General features: G+C 48.0%; 1 protein-coding gene across 1 annotated transcript in view; it reads right to left on the bottom strand.

The window, feature by feature from the left end:
* Sh3pxd2a (SH3 and PX domains 2A) overlaps positions 1 to 21,932 on the bottom strand; it is a 212,473-nt gene that overhangs the window by 122,661 nt on the left and 67,880 nt on the right. The window contains 1 exon segment of the mRNA XM_028874661.2: positions 16,355 to 16,430. Coding sequence (XP_028730494.1) covers positions 16,355 to 16,430 — 76 coding nt within the window.

Raw genomic sequence — 21,932 nt, 5'->3', positions numbered from 1 at the left:
AACAGGCTTCGAGGACTAGGATTGACCAAGTAAAAACAAGAATCGACCATTTCCCAAGATTCTATTTGGTGCTCCAAATGGAAATTTGAGGGATTTACCATTAGATAGAAAAACAAAAGGAAAGAAGGTTCTTTTTACCCTCATTTTTTATCCCATGCTAAATCGTGGTTTAGGAGCTGTAGTTGTGGTGTTATTACATAGTTTCTTTATAGGCACAGGCTTCCAACATCAACCTACAGAAAGTTAAGTATTTCCTGTGGGGCACTATACCTGCAATTTGAGAATCTGCCACCAGGTGGCGAATAAAAGTAGGTTGAATGACCCTCAACAAAAATGCAATCTAGACAAAACCTTTACTGCAGGCATGTGACTATTGAAAAGAAAACACCTGTTGTAGAATATTAGTTTAAGATGTGTCACATTTGTTTATGCTGTGGAACACTTGTTTAATGATGCAAAGATGTGTTGTATCCTTTTATGTTGCATTTGTTTAATTCTGTGAAGCTGTGTTACTGTGCCTGTCTAAAATACCTGATGGTCTAATAAAGAGCTGAATGGCCAATAGTGAGGCAGAAGAAAGGATAGGTGGGGCTGGCAGGCAGAGAGAACAAATAGAAGGAGAAATCTGGAAGGAGAGGAGGACACAAGGGGCCAGCTGGCCAGCTGGCCAGCCACCCAGCCACCCAGCCACCCAGCCACCCAGGGAATAAAAGTGAAAGTAAGATTACAGAGGTAAGAAAAAAAAAAAAGCCCAGAGGCAAAAGGTAGACAGGATAATTTAAAGTTAAGGAAAACTGTTAGTTAAGAAACAAGCCAAGCTAAGGCCAGGCATTTATAATTAAGAATAATCACACACACTCAGTGTGTGATTTATTTGGGATCTGGGTGGTGGGTCCCCCAAAGAGAAAAAACAACCAACAACAAGCACTGATCAGCTTCTAATTGCTATATTTGAAAAAACATGATATAAAACTTGAAACAAGATTTACAGAAATGAAAAATCCCTAGTGTAAGCAATGTGCCATCATTTTATACCAAAGTCTCAACTGATAATCTCACTAGTCTCACTCCGTAGCGAGCACTTAACAGAACACATGCAGCTAGGACTCTGGCCTTCACCTCTGCACCTGGGGACGATGGGTTATTATCCTTCCTGCTCTAAGTTTTTTTTGGGGGAGTGGGGGGGTGGAGCAGCTAAAGCTAACAGGATACAGAAAGGGAGGGGTCTAAGTTTGAAGCCAGCTCTACCTCTCACTAGTGGAGTGGTCATGGGAAGCCATATGCCCTTCCTAGTCTGTGGGTCCTTATTTGTACATTTATGTCATTTAATTGGATATGATTGCCTGAACCCCTTTGCACATCATCTGGGGAAAATATGCACTTACTGAATAGTAACTATGATGCTTTGACATTCATTTTCTCTTATTTATAATTGTTTACTTTTTTTTTAAATCTGCAGGCCCCATCCACAGCTTCTTAGAAGGCCCTACAACTTTATCCATATAGTCAACTCAATCAAAACAAAACAAAACCAAACCTTGCCTCTAAACAGCAGCTACCTTGCAGGAATGCACCCGTCCAGTAAGCAAGACCGTCCCCCGACCCACTAGGTCTACTGAAGCCATTCTCCTCCAGCTATCAACCCTGCAGCAAACTGAGCTTTCAGACAGAAGTGCAAGGCCAGAGTGTGGCCGGGCCACCACACTGCCAGCCACTCCCTTGTCTCAGGTGTCTTCCAGGGCTTTCCTTATTTTGATGCTCTGGTTTGCAATTAATATTATTACCTATTTGTTTGTTTGAGACAGAGTCTTGTGGTTACAAGTCTGCGCTACGATGTCCATATTAGAGCAAAAGAGATGCCTTAAAAATTTCAGCTTATTTTTCTGTCTTAATGTCACTGCCTAAGACCCCCACAACAGCCTCCTCTCTCTTTTAGCAGTACGTGAGTGAATGCTTAGGTCTGACTCACTCTCATGCCATGCCGCTGATGGCAAGATGGCTCAGTAGGGAAATGCACTTGACTCTGGGTCACATAATCCAAGTCCTATCCTTGGGATCCACATGGTGGGGAAGACCTGACTCCTTCCACATGTCCCCCTACAGAGGGCCTGGGGACTTGGGGACTGGTCTCTCCCCTCTCCAGCGACACCTTTTCAGGGGGATGAGGGAGATCAAGTCTTAAGAAGACAGAAAATGAAGCTCAGCTTGACCTATAATCTTCCTGCCTCAACCTCTCATGCGCTGGGATTACAGGTGTGCACTACAACATCTGGCTAGTAGGAGAAACTTCTAAAGCAAAAACTTTAGCAGTATTCTAGGCTCCACATTCCCCCCTGCCTTGGATGAGAGGGAGAGAATCCTGACTCACGGCTGATGAAGAGTGTGGCAGAACCTCAGCATCCTCCTGCTCAGGCCAATGATGAGGAGCAGGTGGCCATGCTGTTACTCATGATCCCACCCCACTGGATGCAGATCCCATAAGCAGACGGGCATCTCTGGGATGTGTGAGGACACCAGGTCAAGACATAGTCCTCATCAAGTTGCCACACAATGCCCTGACTCCTGCCCTACATACCTCTACTTTGACTCAGTGATGGATTTGTCTTTGCTGGGTCAATAGTTTATAATGCATGAACGGACTGAACACAGCTAGACACCAAGCGCGTGTTAAAAGTAAAGCAGGTAGTCCATTAAGGGGCTTGGAGGGCCTTAAACCAGTGTTTCTCATCCCTTACCAAGCTCTTGCTAAGATACATTCCTGATGCAGCAGGTCTGGGCGGAGACTGCAATTCTAACGAGCTCCCGGATGATGCCCAAGTTGCTGCCTGCATTCTGAGCAGCAAATCCTCAAACGCCTAAGAACCCTCACTCCTGGAGAGGATTCCCGAAGGCTGCATCAACAGCCAGTGAGCAGGCTCACCACACTGTGAGAACCACACTCACCGTGGCATTGTGGGTGTTCACTGTGCCTCACTGATGGCTTTCCACCCATGCTGAGCCACATTAAAGGTGCAGGAATGCCGAGGGGGACTGGACCAGGGTCACAAGGCTAGGAGGCTGAGCTGAGATTTGAACCCCAAGTGTGCTGACTCTAAGGCTCCCAGTGCTGAAAGACCACACAGTGCTTGCTTATTTCTGCTCATCCTCCCCCAACAAAGTGGTGTTTTTAAGTTAGACCAGCAGCATTGAGTGGGAGCCCAGGTGTAAGAGAAGATCTGAGCCCAAAGCCTGCCTAGTTCTCTGAGACCCTTCCAAGTTTTCTCACTAAGGTGAAACCTGGTTCCTTATGCTTTGGTCCAGTTGGAAACAGCTATGACATTCTTCCTTATGGGCTACCCGGCCTCTGGTGCTAGAGACAAGCCAGGCATAACAGCCTGGCCCAGCCGCCTCCCAAGCCCGTCCCATTTTCTGGAGGCACATTCAGGTGAACCCACTCCATCTTTAGACCGTTCAGCCTGGCAGCCTAAGGGTTTGTGGTGGATGTCAGTGCTGGGGTCTATGGATATGGAATGCTATGAACTTCCTGGGGAGAGTTCCCAGGGTCTGACGAGTATACAGCTGGGTGCCAGGCACCACAGGCTGAATGATGTATCAGCTTATATGGCAGGAAGAGCCAGCTCAGACCCTGGCAGAGAAGAGTAAAGGCAGGGGCTCTGTCTTTGGGACTGGGTCCAGTCAAGGTGACCCAGGCTGGCTTCAAACTGGCTACGTAGCTGGGGATGAGCTTACACTTCAATCTTCTTGCCTCTACCTCCTACGTGCTGGGGCTACAGGCATGTACCACCACGCCCAGTGTATGCAGGGCAGCGGACCAAACCCAGGGTTCTGGGCATGCCAGGAAAGCGCTCTACCAACGGAGCTGCATCTCCACAAAGCCTTTCGAATGTTCCAAAAGCAGTGGCCACCTGAGGGAGAGACCTACACAGGGTAGGTCTGAGAATGGGACTGATGTAAGATACTGGTCAGGCCTGACCTGACAGACAGATCTATGGCATCATCATTCTTTTTTTTTTTCTTTGAGACAGGGTTTCTCTGTGTAGCTTTGCACCTTTCCTGAATCTCGCTCTGTAGACTAGGCTGGCCTCGAACTCAAAGAGATCCACCTGGCTCTGCCTCCCCGAGTGCTGGGATTAAGGCGTGTGCCACCACCGCCTGGCAGCAGCATCATTCTTGACCCCTCCCTGACCCCCACTTGCAGTCCATGCCCCCCCCCCATGTATACCCAAGAACTGTCTTCTTCCCTCATTTCAACTGAGCCTTCAGTCTTTCCACTCTTGTGTGGCACACGCCAGCCTGAAGGATCCTTTCAAGACAGAATCCGTTCTCTCACCGTGTAAGGACAAACCCTCGGCCCTTCGTGACACCTCGGAGAACTTGCTCTGCCCAGCCTGGTGGAGGTCACCAGCCCTCTTCCCTACCTTGCACCCTGTGTGACCTGATATCGCAGACTCAAACTAGCCCATCTCCACTCCCGTGGGCCCCATGAAGCCTATCATCCTTCTCCTGCCTCAGTTTCCTTACCAAACCTGGGCTGAGCAACTGACCCATCTGCCACTCGAGTGTGAGTTTGCTGACGCCACCACTGCCAGGGACACCAGAGTGTGACCGTTATCGCTAAGCACAGAGCGAAAAGATTTGACCTTGTAAAAGGACACTGGGCTTCCAGAAGGAAATTATTTCCAAGGTGAAGGGCACGGGGTGGGGAAGGTCATGCGTGTTACAGAGGCCTGAAGTCACAGCCATCACTTTCGATGACAGTGTCACAAGCAAAGGTCCACTTATGCCTCTGGTTTAACTTCAATATTGTGCTTCAGACGTGAGTAGGGACTGGACTGGACTGGACCCCAGGGCTGTTTCCAGGCCAGAGCACATTTCCTCAATGTCAAATGACCGGGCTGCCTGAGGCGGCAGAAGTGTGGGTCTGTTTCAATGAAAGGTTGCTGGGGAAAAGTCATCAGAGACACCCCAGGTGGGTGCTCAGAAAGCTGACTCCTTTCTGAAGGGATCTCTAAGCCAGGGACAAAAGAAACAGAAAATTCTGTCCAAGCGGCTAGGTTTTCCTGGCTCTAAAAGGTGGAGATACAGTAGGAAAGGGCTTGGGCTCTGACCCATGCTCACTTTCAGGGGCAGAAAGGGGCCCTGTGAAGCCGCCACCTGCAGAGACCCGGGGGATGGGGGCTGGAGGCCTCTGGGGTCAGTGACATTGACAGGGAGGGTCTCACAGCTCACACACTCCTGTGCAGCCCGTGCCCTCTCTTCAAGGGAAGCCCTCCTGGTCCCATCTCTGTCTGTCCAACTCTCTGAGGTCAGCTAGCCTGACCCCTTCTCCACTGGTTCACGCTGCTCTTCACACAGAATCCTCAGCCCCCTCAGGTCACTGTTCCCACTGCCCTCTTAGCCTACTGTCCCTGGACCCTGATCTTCCCATGCCTGGCTGGGGTCAGATGTCACCTCTGCAGAGGCCCTTCTTGGCCAACAAATCTCAGACATCCTGAGTCACCTCACGTATAGTTCTTTCCCTTTCTGGTTCCGGTCACTACTGGAAATTGTTCATTTGTTTGTGTGTCGTCATCTTCGTCGTCGTTCCCCTCCCCTCCCCCACCACTGAAAGATAAGCTTCCTGTCAACAGTGGCATGGCCTCTTGTTCTCAGCTATATCACTGGTGCCTACAGCTGGTCCCGGCACACAGTAGGTGCTTGATAAATACCTGTGGCAGAAGAGGAATGAATGAACACAGCTCTTCCATGCAGAGTTCAGAGCAGTGTGCTCACAGCAGGCCTTGGGAGCCGCTGGCCCCAGATTATAGAGTGGGAGTTATGATTATAAGAGGAGACCCAGCACTTCCCAGAAGGATGGATGTGAGCGACTCAGGCCTGTAATTTTGTTGTTGGGTATTCCCAAAAGATACTGTCTAGCCCCATCATGGAGGTTTGTCTTTTTATTTCAGTTCACCATCAGGGTCTAGAAACTTCCCAGGCCCTCACCCTCAGAGGTTGCAGTCCCTGCCACAGCTCAGTCTTCCCTTGTCCCAGTTTCCAGATCCTTTGGAGAAAGACTGCTTAGGCTGGTGCCTGGTGGAGATGGAGAGAGACACCTACAGCTGAGCAAGAGGGCCAGCTCTCCCCAGGAGAGCCGAAAAGCATCCCTTCCCCCTGCTTCCTCTGGTGCTGAACAAACACCGGATCTGCTGAACAGGGCTCCGCGGTCAGGGAGAGGAAAGCCTTGTGTCTCTGGTTCACTTGGCGCCCTCCCACACTGTGGCTCCAAACTGCCTCTTCATCAAGGAACCAGTAAGTAAATGGTCCGGCCAGTACAAGAGAAGCAGCCTGCGGTCTAAAAGTACAGTCCTGTGCCTGAAGAGGTCAGCAAGCCATCTTCAGGCTGCCAGACCCTGCCTTGATTATGGTTATGGGGTCACTCTGTGGCCCAAGTCATCTCACAGCTCCATACCTCATCCACCTGGGGGTACAAGGGGTGATGGGTGGGGCCGGCAGTTATTAGGCCCACAGGCTTTGTGGAAGCCCAGAGGTAAAGTGAGGCCAGCTTAGGGGCACAGAGAGCTCTTAAGTGGAAGGTGACCTCGCACAGCCTGGGCAGGGTCAGCACAGCTCTTTCTGCTCCGCTGCCTGGCTTCTGAGGTCCCCGGGCCCCTCGTCACAGTTGTTTGCTTTTTATATCAGCAGCTATATACACTCGGCTCTGCTCTGCAATGACCATTTCCTCTCAAGGAGGCTCCTTGGGCCAGCAAACTCAGGATACACAGGAAATGGACTCCAATCCCAGGACGGGCAACAGGAGATGGATTTTCCACAATAGTCTTTTAAAACAAGGCAGAGGGCTCCACATAAACAGTAGGCTGCACCAAGGGCTGCTGATTCAAGCACGATTGGTTGAGTACCCAAAGCACTCCATTTCTGCCCGCCCCTCCTCCATGCAGATCCCAGAGACACTTGAAAGGCTACTGTCCCTGGCTCTCTGCTATTGCCACAGGTGGAGCCCTCCTAAATAGGCAGTGGGCTTTTTTGTTTTGGGTTATCTTTCCAAAGGTAACAGCCTGGGTGCATCTCTCTGTGGTGAAAAAGCAGGTGGGTTTTTTGTTTGTTTGTTTGTTTGTTTGTTTGAATAATACTTCATTTATTTATTTTATGTGCATTGGTGTTTTGCCTGTGAGTGTGCCTGTGTGTGTCAAATCCCCTGGAAATGGAGTTCCAGACAGCTGTGAGCCGCCATGTGGGTGCTGGGAATTGAACCCGGGTCCTCTGGAAGAGCAGTTGGTGCTCTTAACTGCTGAGTCATCTCTCCAGCCCCTGAAAAAGCAGGTTTGCTTCCCACCTGTAATAAAAGATGTGGACTCCCTAACATCTAGGCTCCCTTCCTATACTGTACCCACTGCATGTGCAAGTGATGTTCCCTGGCTATCATGTCACCTCCAGGGAACTTGGAGGCAATGAGAATAGATGTAAATGTGCCTCTGCTCGCGCTGGTTACTGGGCTGTAATAAAGTCTAATCTCTCAGATTCAACAGTGTTATATTTTGTATGGTTAGCCATGAAATCACTAAGCTAATTTAACTGGCTCACAAATAGGGTGGCGTCAGATACCAGGCCTGTGGTCTTTGTTTGTGTGTTTGGTTTTTTTTTGTTTTTTTGTTTTTTTTTTTTTGAGAGAATGCCACATGTATCCCAGGCTGGTCTCGATCTCACTTTATAGCCCAGGTTGGCCTCGAACTCTTGATCCTCTTGACTCCATCTTGCAAGTTCTGGGACAGGCTTGTGACACCACACCTTGATCTATTCACAGTTCTTAACAATGCTGCTCCTATCCCTAGAGCCTGAGGGCAAGGTCTACCCAGCCTAGTCTCCCAGCTCCAGGTCTGTCTCCTTTCCAGCAACTCAGAAGCTACAGATTCTATTATTATCCTCTTACTATTATTATTATTATTATTAGTAGTAGTAGTAGTAGTAGTAGTAGTAGTAGTAGTAGTAGTAGTAGTAATATCTCAGTACATAACTCAGGCTGGCCTAGAACTCACTATGTAGCTCATGCTAACTTTGAACTAGCCTCTTGCCTCAGCCTCCTCAGTGCTGGGTAACAGGCAAGTTCCTAAAGAAACTTCTTTTAGAGGCATTTCACTTTGTAACAGAATTTAGCACATGCTTCTTTTTTATAAAAATATGGCATGTAACTTTAATCCCATCACTGGGGAAGCAGAAGCAGGAGGATCTCTCTGTGAGTTCGGAGCCAGCTTGGTCTGCACACTGAGTTCCAGGACAGTCAAGACTACATAGAGGGACCCTGTCTCTGAAAACAAACAATAAACAAACAAACAAAAAAACCCACCGAGGGCAACTGACAGATAGTGGCATTTGTTCTAAGAAGTTTGTTCAGGAGGCTTTAGGAGAATTCCTTCATGCAAATCAAATTCTACTCACAGCTTTTTGGTTGGAAGTGGGAATGCCAAGTACTCTGGACCATAGAGAAGCTTTTCGCAGGCTACTGTCCTTACTGGCCAGGGGCATGCTTACTCAGTAGCATTCTCCATATGCTTAATATAGAAATTGACCACTCTGGTCAATGTTCTAGTTAATTGAAGGTGCTAACACTAATTTCCTGGTTTTGATAACTTAACTATATAGCTAGTTATTAAGGTGTTCCAGGACTGAAGAGGTGGCTCATTGGTTCAGAGCACATACTACTCTTGAAGATCACCTAAATTCAGTTCCCAGCACCCATGCTGGGCCACTCACAACTGCCTCTAACTCCAGTTCCAGGGGAATGCTGATGCCATCTTCTGGCCTCTGAAGGTACTGCATTCACGTGAACACACCTATACTCAGACACACATCACCACATAATTTTGAAATAATAAAATCAAAAGAGGAAAAAAGATGTTCCATTGGGGGAAGTAATTTGATGGTGGAAAGCAGCTGGTGTGACCCTCCTTACAATGGGATAAAGCCCCAGCTCTGCAGTCAGGTATTAGAACTGCAGGAGAGCAAGGTAGGGTGGCTGGTACTTTCGCAACATCTCCCAAATCTGTAATTATTTCAGAATTAAAAGATAAAACCAGATATAGTGGTGCATTCCTGTAATCCCAGCACTTGGGAGGCAGAGGCAGGAAGATCAAGAGTTCAAGGTTATCCTCAGCTACATCACAAGTTCAAGACCAGCACAGACTCCAGTAGACCTCTCCTGGTTGGTTTTGTTTCATTAACTTGACACAAACTAGTTATCTGATAGAGGAAATCACAGCTGAGAAAATGCCTCCCTAAGACTGGCCTTGCACGCCAAGTAGGATTTGCTGAAGGAGGCAGAGACAGGAGGATCGTGAGTTCAAAGGCAAGGCCGGCCTGGGCTACACATCTTTGCTAGTCAGTGGTGGCACACACCTTTAATCCCAGCACTTGGGAGGCAGAGGCAGGTGGATCTCCACAGATGAATTCCAGGACAGCCTGGTCTACAGAGAGAAACTCTGTCTCAAAACAAACAAATGAAAAAAGCAAAATAAAACAAAAGTCTGGCCTTTAGACAAGTCTGTGGGACATTTTCTTAGTTACTAATGTGGGAGGGCACAGTCAATTGCAGGTGGTGCCGTGCCTGGACAGGTGGTCCTGGGTGCAGGCTGAGCAATATGCAGCGCTTCTCCATGGCCTCTGTTTCAGTTCCTGCTTCCAGGTCCCTGTCCTGCTGGAGCTCCTGTCCTGACTTCCTCAGTGATGGAGTGTGACCTGAGTTGTAGATGAAGCAAACCCTTTCCTTCCTAGAGGCTTTTGGTGTTTTTCACAGCTATGGAAACCCTAAGACAAGACCCTATCTCAAAAAGAAGGCAGGGGGAAAAGGTATTTTTAAAAGAAACTCGATAGGTCGGTAATTAAATGAATATGGAGCTGTCGAATCTATGTAACTGTGTCAGATGAAAATACACTAAATAGTTTAATCACACACAAAAAAAATAATCACTCGGTGCCAATGACCTCAGCCACTTAATGCAATGGGTGAGCCTTCCAGGGTACCTGACCCCAAACAGGATACTCCCGATGCTTGAGATAACAGTGACAGCTGAGAGAGGGACCAAGGGTATTTGTGCTTGGTCTCAGCCCTAATTCCTTCCATCATGTGAATTCCAGGGATTAAACTCATTTTGGTGGCAAGTGCCACTGAGCCATCTGGTAGCCTCTGAGTTCACTTTTCTCTAGACCTGGGATTGATGCCCATCAGTGAGCCTGGGGAAAGGCATGAGGCGTGGCCGGTACAAGTCTAGGCATATACTAGTAGCTCAGTAAAATGAGTGTCAATAAGGAAACCAATCAACAAGTCTTAACACAGCACATGCCACGTGTCCAGCCCTACAGCAGAAATATGAGTAATGACCAAGGGGACAAGGGTCTTGTCTCAAAGAGCCACAGAGGTCAGCCAAAGAGATGGGCATGTCTCCCTCACTCTCACACAGTACGGGGTTTGTAGTGGGTAGCCATTCCAGCTTGGATCTGGAAGTTCCAAACCCCATTGAGACTCTGGCAAATGTCACGCCCACGAGGCGGGGCCAAGGGAGGCGTCTGGAGACCCGAGACCTGGATGGGCGAGCGCTCTCTCTGTTCCTGGACCCTAGACGGTGGAGGTTGACTGTGCAGAGCTCCAGAGAACACTGCTGGACTGCGATACACCTTCCCCAGACCCCCGCAATCTACCTATCCCTTCATTTGTAAGTCACCCACTAAATAAATCTTCCTTTTAACTACGTGGAGTGGCCTTAATAATTTCACCAATAGGGGTTTGGTGGTACAGTCTGGGGAGTCTATTCTCATCGTCTACCTTTCCCAGGGTGCCCAAGCTCTCAAATAACACTGCCCTTTCTTGGCCTGAACCATGCTATTTTCTTCCCTGGAACACCTACCGGAGAGCTGCCTCTCCTTTGTGGGCTCCACACCTTCTAGCTCCTTCCGTGGGCTTCTCAGGCCTTGTGGAAGCTGTCAGTTCTGTACAGTGACTCTTCATTCCCAGAACCCAGAAACAGGTTTTAACCCAGGTGAAAACACTTGGGGGACCTTCTTAAGGGTAGCCCACCTCCAACCTTTACACAGGATTTGATTGATATCCAAGTATCAGTAACTGGCCAAACCCTGCCTCTAGGATCTCACTATCCCTGCTCACAGACCCCCCTTAAACCCTATCCCTGGCCCTGAGTGCCACTATACAATGCCCCGCCTATCCCCTAAGAGGCATCGGGTACCATCCAGGGCCAGATTCTTTGGGATGAAGATTCTATCTTTGGCCACACTGGGTGCTTAGCACCTTTCAAACCCACAGGCTGGCCTGGACTCTAGGTGGACCAGTCCTGCCTGAACACAACCCTAGCCTGTGCTAGATCTGAAGATGCATTGCTCCTGCGCAGGACTTGCCTGGCAGATGAGTGAGCATGCAACCAAGACTCCAGTTGGGGTCCCTCGGTTTTCTGAGTTCCTCTGCTTTCTCTATTACTCATACCAGCCAGATACTTCGAGGCCCCAGCCATGAGCCTGTGGCCAGGTGGGCCAGAAGAAAGCAGCTGGACTGATGAATAGACCCCAAACACCTCCCAGGCAGCAGAAATGCTCGCCGTACCCCAGCACCTCTGGACCTAAAACTGAGCCCCTCTGGAGATAAAATATGCCCCCTTCCTCCTCCCAGGAGTTTTCCTTCTCATGAAATTCCAGGAGAGATGAAATGCTGCCAGGGCTGTCCCAGTGGCTGGCTGGCTGAGGTATTTGTAGTGTGTGCTCTCTCAGGGGGTTTTGCTAAGTCTCTGCTGTTAGGGTGACCTGGGAGAATCAGCAGGTGGTCTCAGACACTATCTCCAAAGGTAAGGAAGCAGAAACAAGTTGGTGTCTAGTGACACAAGATCTCCTCTTAAGGTGGCTCTCTGCAGTGGGAAATTCACAAAAGACATGGCATTCCCAAGTCACTTGCAGCTGAATTCATGTCTCAAGCTAAACCAGGGATTCAGCTACTAAAACAGGCCCTTCTTCAATGGCCTCTGCCCCGGGGGCCCTTGGGACCCAAAGGTATGATGGTACAAGAAACCTTAGGCTTTCTGAGGAGAAACGGAATAAAGGGTCTACAGAGGCTTCCAGTGAGCTGCAGGAAGACAGGGCTGGGGCTGGGAGCCCTGGCGCATGCTCCAAAGGCTACCCAGCCAGAAGCCCTGGAGAGTGAGTAAGGAAAGATGAGGGTCCAGTGCAGGAAGCCACTGAAGGGAGGGCTAAGAGGGAGCATGGCTAAGCTTGGGAGAGTTACTCACGCCCATTTCTCTCTACAACATTCCCTATTCTGCACAGAGACTGGAAGGTGTCCCATGTTTGACTTTTCCCGGCTGGCAGGGTCAGTTAACCTCATTCAGAGCTTCAGAGGCTGGTGAGGTGGCTCAGGGAGACAGAGGCCCTTGTTGCCAAGCCTGTGTTCACTGCCTGGGACCTACATGCTGGAAAGAGACCAACTCATGTTTTCCTTGGACTCCTCATTCACCATGGCATGCACCTACCCCCTCACAGAAAATCAATCAATTTCTTTAAAGATTTTATTTTTAGTTATGTGCATGAGATGGGGTTACCTATGTGCAGGTGACTGCAGAGGTCGGAGGTTTGGGGTCCCCTGGAACTGGAGTTACCGACCTGCCCTATGTAGGTTCTGGGAACTGAACTTGGGTCTCCTGCAAGACCATATCTCTAACCCCCACCTCCTTCTAAAAGTTGTTTTTATTATGTATTTATTTTGGGAGACAGGGTCTCACTATGTCGCCCTGGCTGGCCTGGATCTCACTACATAGTAGGCTGGCCTGGAATTCATAGAGATCTGCCTTGTTAATGCTGGCTGTATCCCCTCCAACATATATATCTTCCCAAATGTTTGTTTCTGCTGTTTTCCACAGACATATAATGCAAATGGTCTTTGTGTAGTCCCAGTCCAATTGAAAATTAAAGTGTGGCTCTCTCCCTTTTCTAAACCCAAGCATGCTTGTTAAAAGAAAAACCAAAATCTCTGTCTCATGTCAGAAGAGCCACCTGATATAGACAGAAGAGAAACCAAAATTAAGGCACTATCTATTGCTACTAATCTCATAATTCTTTGGTTTTATTTTGATTCTTTAAAAATTTTTAAGGCATAAATATTATCTCAAAATTTGTAAGATTAATATATATTTAAACCTTTTATCATGATATTAATGATCATATAGAATACTAACTAATTCTAGATAAAGGCTTCATCTAGCTTCCTGAACATGATTTCAGGTTTGAGTCTCTATCAGGTAACTAGAAATTAAGTTTTTGTACTATAGATGTATATAACAAATTATGGTCCTTTAACCTCTTCGAGATCTGCTGCATATGACATTTAAAATGTTTAAGTTTTCTGCAGTGAACCATGACCATTCCTAATAGTGACCTTTGACATCTCCAAAAGAATGGGGCCCCACAACAAGGATTACACCGGGACTATGGTAATGCCAATAAGCTGACAAACATCACCCAAAGATTGGCTTTGGACTACAAACTGCTCAGGACAATTTCGAGGTAGCTGGCTGAGATGTGAGTAGCTTCACAGACTACTCTAACAACCAGGACTTGAGCTAAGCCCTGCACTTTCCCATTACACAGAGTCTGGACAACAAATGATACAGCTAGCTCTCCAAGGACTTGACAATCGTCCCAAAAATTTTTCAGGGCCCCTAAAGATGCCATTGCCCTCAGACAGCAGGAAGTAATTTTAAGAACATGATATCCGCATTCCCAAGAGGTAGGATGGGTGGTTTTTGGTCATTCAATGGGTTATGAATATTTGTCATCATTTAGGGGGGTTGGTTACAAGTTATTATTGGTAATGGTCAAGAAAAAGGCTGAACAAAGGAGATTAGATTCAGGGATCTTGTTCTGAAAAGAAAAGGGGGGGGATATAGAAATGATGGGATAAAAGAGTAGGTTATTGAATCTACTTTTAAATCAAAAAGCAACTACTAGTCTTAAATAGTTTATATTGGTATGGATTTTTGTATATTGATACAAATTTGAGTTTACTTTTGTTTATACTCTTGTTTAAGATTTTTTGTATCTTGATACAAATTTAAGGTTATTTTTGATAGAACATACTGTATATATGTTTCTATTCTTCTTCAAGGTATTGTACCTACACAGCTCATTTAACAATGTAATGTAAATTTCTAGTCCTTGAAAGTTATTATTACAAAATATTTAGGAAAATAAAGAAATGCAGATCAGTAGTCATCTATTGCAATTAAACTTGTAGTCATGTTGGGTATGTTTTTAAGGTCAAATAGATATCGTTTAGATAGGTCGTCTTCAAATACTTCAGAGATCTACAGAATATGGCATTTGAGATGTTTTAATAACCTAAGATTTTTTTTTTTTTTTTTTTAATGATGAGACATGTCTGTTCCTGGCAGCACCAATCTACTTCAGAGAAGATGATGGGAATCAGAGAAACTCCATATATTGCTTTGTGTTGTTATATATTGCAATTAGCCACTGGGCAAGAAACTGTCTTTGCTCAACTGCTGACAATTACTGTCGAAATTGGACAAGCAGGACACAAAAGAAAGGACTGCCGAACTTTGCCAAGACAAGGTGGGACAGTCCTTCAAAAATCCTGCTTCACAAAAACTCCGTCAGATATTCTAGGCCTGTAGGCCAAAGATGGATGCCCAAACGTTACAGAGTAACCTTGGGTGGCTGTCCAGGTAACCAGCTGTTTCTGTCATCTCTTAGTTTTAGAAGTTGTTTGCTCTGCACTTCTATTTACTCAGGTAATATTATGTCCTTCTCAGGTCTCTAATGGAGTTGAAGACTAGATAGTTATAGTTTTCTTTGTTACCAAATTCAGAAAAGAAACTCATAAAAGAAGTATAAAGTGTATAATGTTGAGACATAAAAGATAGTTTTGGGTTGGTAATGCAAGTTAGGATAGAAAGTGAATTAGGTACAACACTTTAGACTCACCAAGATAGGATAATAAAGTATTCTCTGAATTTGTCAAGTGCAAATGGACTGGACATTGTTAATGTAATTCTTGCCTGCATATATTTATATATAGTTATTATATTATTGTATATAGTTTTACCATGTTAGTTAAAACCTTCGCTTTTTAGTTAGACAAAAAGAGGGAAATGTTGTATGGTATATTGTGTTCTGACAAATAAATCTTGCCTGGAGTCAGACAGTGGATCTAGCCACTACCTGACCATAGAGGTTTGGAGGACTGTAGAGAGAGGAGACAGGAAGTGGTAAGGTGGGGCTGAGAGAGGGTTTTGGACCTTTTGGTCAGAGGAACCAGAGATGAAGGAAACTGTGTCTGCTCCTGTTTCTCTGATCTTTCAGGTTTTTACCCTGATATCTGACTCCTGATTTTTTATTGATAAGATTAATTAGAATAATGCTTCAGCATGCCTTTAATCCCAGCACCTGAGAGGCAGAGGCAGGCGGCGGATCTCACTCTGGTCTACAGAGTGAGTTCTAGGACACAGGGAAACACTGCTTTGAAAAAAAAAAATTTTTTTTATATGTATGAGTGTTCTGTTTGCATGGACATCTGCGTATCACATGCCTGACTCATGTCTGAGGAGGATGGAAGAGGGCTTTGAATCCCCTGGGACTGGTTGTTACAATTGGTTGTGAGCAGCCACTCAGGTGCTGGGAATTGAACCTGAGTCCTCTGGAAGAACAGCCAGTGCTTTTATCCATGTAAGATGGAGTCTCGTGCAGCCTAGACTGGACTCAAACTCATTATGTAGCTGAGGATGACTTTCAACTACTGTTACATTTTTACTTTGTGTGCACTGGGGTGGGGTCACATGTGGCGGTCAGAGGACAACTTGTAGAAGTTGGTTCTCTCTTTCCACCATGTGGGACCCTCTGGGAATCAAACTCCAGTTGTCAGGCTTCCTGTCTTTATCAAAGTCACCTTGCTGATCCAAATGACCCTGAACTTATACTAACCCTTGCGCCTTTCTGTGCAGCTCAGACTGGCCTCAAAGTGGTAATGAAGCCCAGGTTGGCCTGAGACCCTTAATGCCCTGCCTCTGCCTGTCTTTGGAATCCCGGGATTACAGGGATACACACATCCTACCCTATCAGGGTCTTTCGTGAAGAAGATGCCAAGTCTGAGAGCCTCAGAAACTCCTCAGGAGCTACAAACCAAGGGCTGGCAAGGGTGATTCTGAAGCCAGCTGGAGGGCAGTGGCTTTCCAAAGCCAAGGCTTGCAAACCCTATGGAGGAGTGGTTAATGCATCCCTGGCCTCTTCCTGGTTTGGGGGGTGGGGCTTCTCCTAGTCACCCCCAGCCCTCCACAGGGCCACTGGAGCTTACCTGGGAGGAAGGGGATGATCCTTTGCTTGGGATCCTTCTGGCCACCTTCAATAGGAAATTTATCCAGAAGCTGCATCTGGGGAGACAGACAGACAGACAGATAGGCTTAGGAACATGGAACAGCATCAGCATCCCACCACTGCCCCACTGTGCTCACACAGATGAGTGGTGCTTGAAATCTCTCATTTCACAGCCCATTAACAAACCACATGGGGCTTGAGAGGGAGAAGGCCAGAGCTCTCCAGGCATCAAAGGGGGTGTCTGAACCATCTCAGGAAGGGGGAGGGGTCCAGAGACACTTGAGAGTGAGGCTGGGCCAGGGACCAACAGGCCTGTAGGCCAGACTGGGGTTCCCAGATGCTCCTTTGGGCCAAGTTCCTCCTACTTCATCTGTCTGTTGAGTGGATCCTTCAGCCACCTGCATCCCAAACCTTCCTGGGCCAGGAACGGAGGGAGGCCCCACCTGATACTTCAGACAGACCACCCACCTTCCAAACTGCACTGTAAAAACAGGCGCAGATGTGATTTTAATCATCAAACCAAATCTATCGGATTGCCCCCTTGGCTGGGGGACCGCCTCCTCTGCCTCTTTCTTCCCACCCTGAGCTCACTACTGCTTTTCCAGGGAGGAGCCCTCTGGAGTCGTTTCCAGGAGCCTGCAGGAACAGCTGTTTCTTCTTTTGCTATTCTGGGCTGAAATTCTGTGTGAACTGGAAAAACACACGGGAAGCAGGATGGACAAGGCCAGGGTCCCTGTGTGCAGCTGATGCACAGTGGCTACAGCCAGGATGTCTGCTGGGTGTCCCAGCCGTGACCTTGGGCAAGGCAAGGAGCCTTCCTCAGGCACCTCCATGACAGGATGAGGAGCCGTCACATGGTCCCCAACGTCCATTCACTCCTCCCAAGGCTGCTGATACTCACTGGTCTTGGATCAAGGGCACTGGACATTAAAGAAAAAAGTCCTTGGCCTTGGGATGTTAATACTTATTAACTAATAATAAATTAATTTTGATGAAGGAAGACAATAAAATTGGTCACATGTCAGGGAAGGTTGAGTGTTATAAAAAAAGAATGAAGTCAGCTGAGGTATCTAAGATGTGGGATCTTTTGTTTAGGGTGCTCAGGAAGATGTCACCAATTCAGAGGCAAAGACCCCCAGAAGGTGAGGAAGCAGGGCACTATGGGTAAGACCTGTTCCAGAACTGGAAGTGCAAACCACTGGGAAGAGAAGCATGGCTGGCATGGTGTGAGTCAGGGCAGAGGGACCGGTAATGAAATGAGAGGGGCAGGATGGGCCATACCAGAGAGTGAGTGACTCAGGTGTCCTGAGGCACCAGAGGGTTTGATGAAGAGGAGGATGTGACCTGATCATGCTTTGAGAAGATGGCTCAGCTACAGTGTAGTAAATGAGCCACAGGGTAGAAATGGCTGGGGCCAAGGTCTCTGAAGGTGATGAAGAGAGGTCTTGGGCTAGACCATGTGCATGTGTGGGAGCACATGCCTGTGTGTCTATGCGTGCGTGCGTGCGTGCGTGCGTGCGTGCGTGTGTGTGTGTGTGTGTGTGTGTGTGTGTCCATTCATCTATCCGACTCTAACACATGGTTTTAAGACTGTCTCTCACATAATCATTACTCAATCTCCATATAGCATTTAGAACCCACACAGGGGAGGGTTAGGTGGATTCCATTCAAAACAAGAGTGTACCATCATCAACTTTCACTTCCCCAAACAGATACTTGGCAAAAGCTGTCTCATGAGTTTTAAATGTGCTAACTTCAACTCTCAAACATTTAATAATTCCTTGCTGCTACAGTGAAATACGACTGTCGGGCTCCAACACTATACACTTGTACTGGGAGTTGTGTAATAAATTCTGAAATAAACACGGCCGGCTAGAGCCCTTCTTCCCTCACCCGTGTTCTGTTCTGTTCATTTCATTTCTATACTACAGCAGGAATCACTGCTCAGTGAGGAGAAACCAGGGATTACAAAAGCAATGGTGTGTGTGTGGGGTGGGGGTCAGAGAAGGTGAAGGAAGCTAGGTGAGGCAGTGCACACTTGTAATCTCTGCACCCAGGAGGCTGAGACAGGAGGATCGAGAGTTCAAGGCCAGTCCGGGCCATGTAATGGCCAGTCTTGCTATATAACAAGACTGTATCTTGTTATATGTCACAAATGAAAAGCCAGAAATAAAAAACTTTTAAAAAGACAAACGAATCACTTATATTCAGTTCCCCTAAAAACCAACATAAATACTGTGGGGGAACAAATCCTTTCTAAGCACTCTTCCACAGGTATAGCTAAAATGACCTCATCCATCCTCTTATGTTACATGTTGAACATTTTTTCCATTTTTCCATATTAGCATGTTTTTGTAGTGTTAAGGCCTTGTACATGCTAAGCAGATGCTTTACTACTGAGCTATGTAATATCAACACCTTTTTTTTTAAAGGCATGGTCTCACTATGCAGCCCAGGCTATCCAGCCTGCTAAGTGCTATGATTACAAGCATGTGCCACCATGCCTGGCCACAGTGCCATTTTTAATGATGACTCAGACTTTCAGTGTCTGCGTGGCCCACCTCTCACTTACCCGTCACCCTGTGGCTGACTCTTCATGCTCTTTGACTTGTCACTGCTACATACAGCATTACGACAATCAGCAAACATCTTAACACCACGTGTCTCGATGCTTCTTAACAACACCACAGTCTTTCACTTTTATACTATGCATATTTATAAATGAATCTTTTCCAAAATATTGAGGATAGATAATACCATGCATAGGCCAGGTCTGGGGCCTCCAGGTAACGGCTCCCTAAGGTGTCTGTGGGGACAGCATTGAGCTATCTGAGGACAGAGGAGGGCCCAGCCAGACACCTGGATATGGAGTGATACGCCTTTCTGAATTGATTCTCTCTGGAACCAGGGTGTGCCTGGGCCACAAGCGGTGGGGCCTCACCTAAGTGGCTGTACCTCTGAAGAACTTGAGCAAGACTGGCCATCAGACAGCATGCTGGCCTTGAGCCTCACGCCTCAGCCTCCCCCCGGGTGCTGAGATTACAAGTGTGCACCCACACGCCTGGCTCTCTTTACTGGCTGCCCTCCTCCTCTGTGCCCCGATTTTCGTCATTTCTAGTTTATCCTCAGGTAACAAACTTAGGTTGCCCTCCAGCTCTGTCACTCACGTGATCTCTGACTTGAACATTTTCTTTTCAGACTCCGACTCGCACTGACTGTGCACAGGGACTGTGGGCCTAGGAGGCGTGGATGGGGTGGGGGGCACGACACGGACATGGGACATCCATGCATTCATTCCTTTCCTCCCAAACACTGCATGCCTTCCAGATGACAGGCCTCTGCCACACATTAGGGGTAAGCCAATCGGCAACACCGGCACCGAGAGCTCCCCGGGTGGGGCTTCAGCCAGCACACCAGGCAGCTGTGAGCACTGAGAATGCAGTTCTGGTTCTGGACTGCCCCGGTCCCTCCACGTCTCCAGCTCGCAGTCGCTGGAGAAGCTGCTGGTGGGCGGACTGTCTATAGCAAAGGTGTGCGGCTGCAGCACCCACAGGGTAACCTCTGTCCGTGCAGGAAACTGATCACCTGCAATGCAACCAGTCCAGGTCGAGGTAGGCAGTACACGTAAAACATGCTGGACAAGGAGTATAAAAGAGAAAAGAGAGGAATGGAGAGGAGATGGGAGAGAAGGGAAGGGGAGGAGGGAAGGGGAGGAAAGGAGGGAGAAGGAAAAGAGGAGTGTTTCATCCTGACAGCACTGGTCCAGGACACAGTAGTTATCAAAAGTGTGATCTGGGGCTGGGGAGGTGGCTCTGGGTAAGTACTCCACATTTTGGGTGAAGATGACTCCTTGACAATGACATCACATCCCTGCTGTCTTCCCAGGGGGAGCACAGTCTGAATTTCCACAGTGGGTTTATGTGGTGATGTATTGTGTCCCCCAATATACTGTGTCTCCTAATAAATTGCCTGGAGATCATAGGAAAAAGCCAACCACTATATAGAAGTCAGGCAATGGTAGCACACACCTTTAATCCTATCACTTGGCAGACAGGGCTCTATCTGGATCTCTGTGAATTCAAGGCCACACTGGGAAACGGAGCCAGGCATGGTAACACACACCTTTAATCCCAGCACCAACCATAGAGATCTGGAGGTCTGTACAGGCAGACAGGAAATGACAGAGCTGGGCAGGAAGAGGAGGTGATGTAGCTGGGCTGAGAGAACAGAACAGAACAGAAAGGCATATAGGCGTGGGTATACAGGATTAGGTCCCTTTGGAAGCTGCGGAGTTGGTGAGGTGAGGTTAGCTATGGCTTTTCCTATGTTTCTGATCTCTCTCGCCCCAATTTCTGGCTCTGAGTTTTTTACTAGTAAGACCGTTTAGTAATTCACCTACAGTTTTATGTGCCTCCCGGGGATGCAGGGTCAGCTGACAGCCTGGCAGTCATGGGGACAGTTTCCTCTAGACTGCTCTGGGGGTGAGGGTATGTTGCAGGGGCCCATCAACTCCTCTTCCTAGTTCTTCCTCTTGGTTTTACTCTGCTTAGTCCAGCGCCCTTCTCTCCACCCCAGCCAAGATGAGACCATCTGCCGAGTCCTGGATCAACAGGTCTTCTCTAGTGCTGTGAGCTCCTAGCTGGCTCATTCCACACTGGCAACCCTCTGGTGCAGTGCCCAGGCCCCGTCACCTAATCCACCACAGCCAAGTTAGCAGAGCCTTGGAGTGGGACCTCCCAGTCATGAGTCCTGTGGTCCAGCCCACGGTCATGGGCCACAAAGCCAGGCTAACTAGCCGCCAGTTGATACTTTCTCTGCCCGCAGGTTGCCTTTCAAAGAAATCAAAAGCCCTGGCTCCAGAGCAAAAAACGAATAAAGGTGGCCCAATGGAGCTGGGCCAGTAGTATGTGAAGCCAGCAGCACTTGGTCTTGAAGACCACCTAAACAGTTAAGAACCTGAGATGGCTGGGTGGTGGGCAGTGTGTCTGCGCTGGATATCCAATGCCAAGGTAACCCCTTCAGAGGTGGGCAAGCCCTACAGTGCCCGACAAGTAAGGCTGGGCACTTAAGCTCATAAGAAGCATAAGCTCAGACGCTATCTCCTGGACAGACACGGCCAGGCTTTCATGAGGCGGAAGCCCAGGATCATGGACAGTGAGAAGTGTTTCACCCATCAAGGAGCTCTGCGGTACCACCTTTGCAGGCAAGCAGACTCTCCTGTCACTCTCGAAGGCCCTGAGTCAGGACGGAAGAAAAGCAGGTCTCGTTCTTGGAGTGAGAGGCGCCTGGCTACAGCAGCCTTTGCAAGCACATCCCAACCCCTTCAGCGCAGGACTGTTTATTTAAGGGGTGGGTCGTGAGAGAGATACAGGACAGCCTGGTTCCAGGAGCTGGCTCAGCCAGAGAGCGCTGATTCCACAGCTCTCCTAGGGCAGGGCTCTGCAGCAATAAACTCTGGGGAGAAAGGAGGTGGGCCCCACCCAACCGGGGCACATCTGTAACCCAAGAGGCCCAACTGCTAGACCGCTGAGGGAGGAGTCCCCAGGGACTCTACCACT

The sequence above is a fragment of the Peromyscus leucopus genome, chromosome 1 (genome assembly GCF_004664715.2).
Source record: "Peromyscus leucopus breed LL Stock chromosome 1, UCI_PerLeu_2.1, whole genome shotgun sequence".
NCBI classification, from domain to species: Eukaryota; Metazoa; Chordata; class Mammalia; order Rodentia; family Cricetidae; genus Peromyscus; species Peromyscus leucopus.
This window is presented reverse-complemented; position numbering and strand designations above follow the sequence as displayed.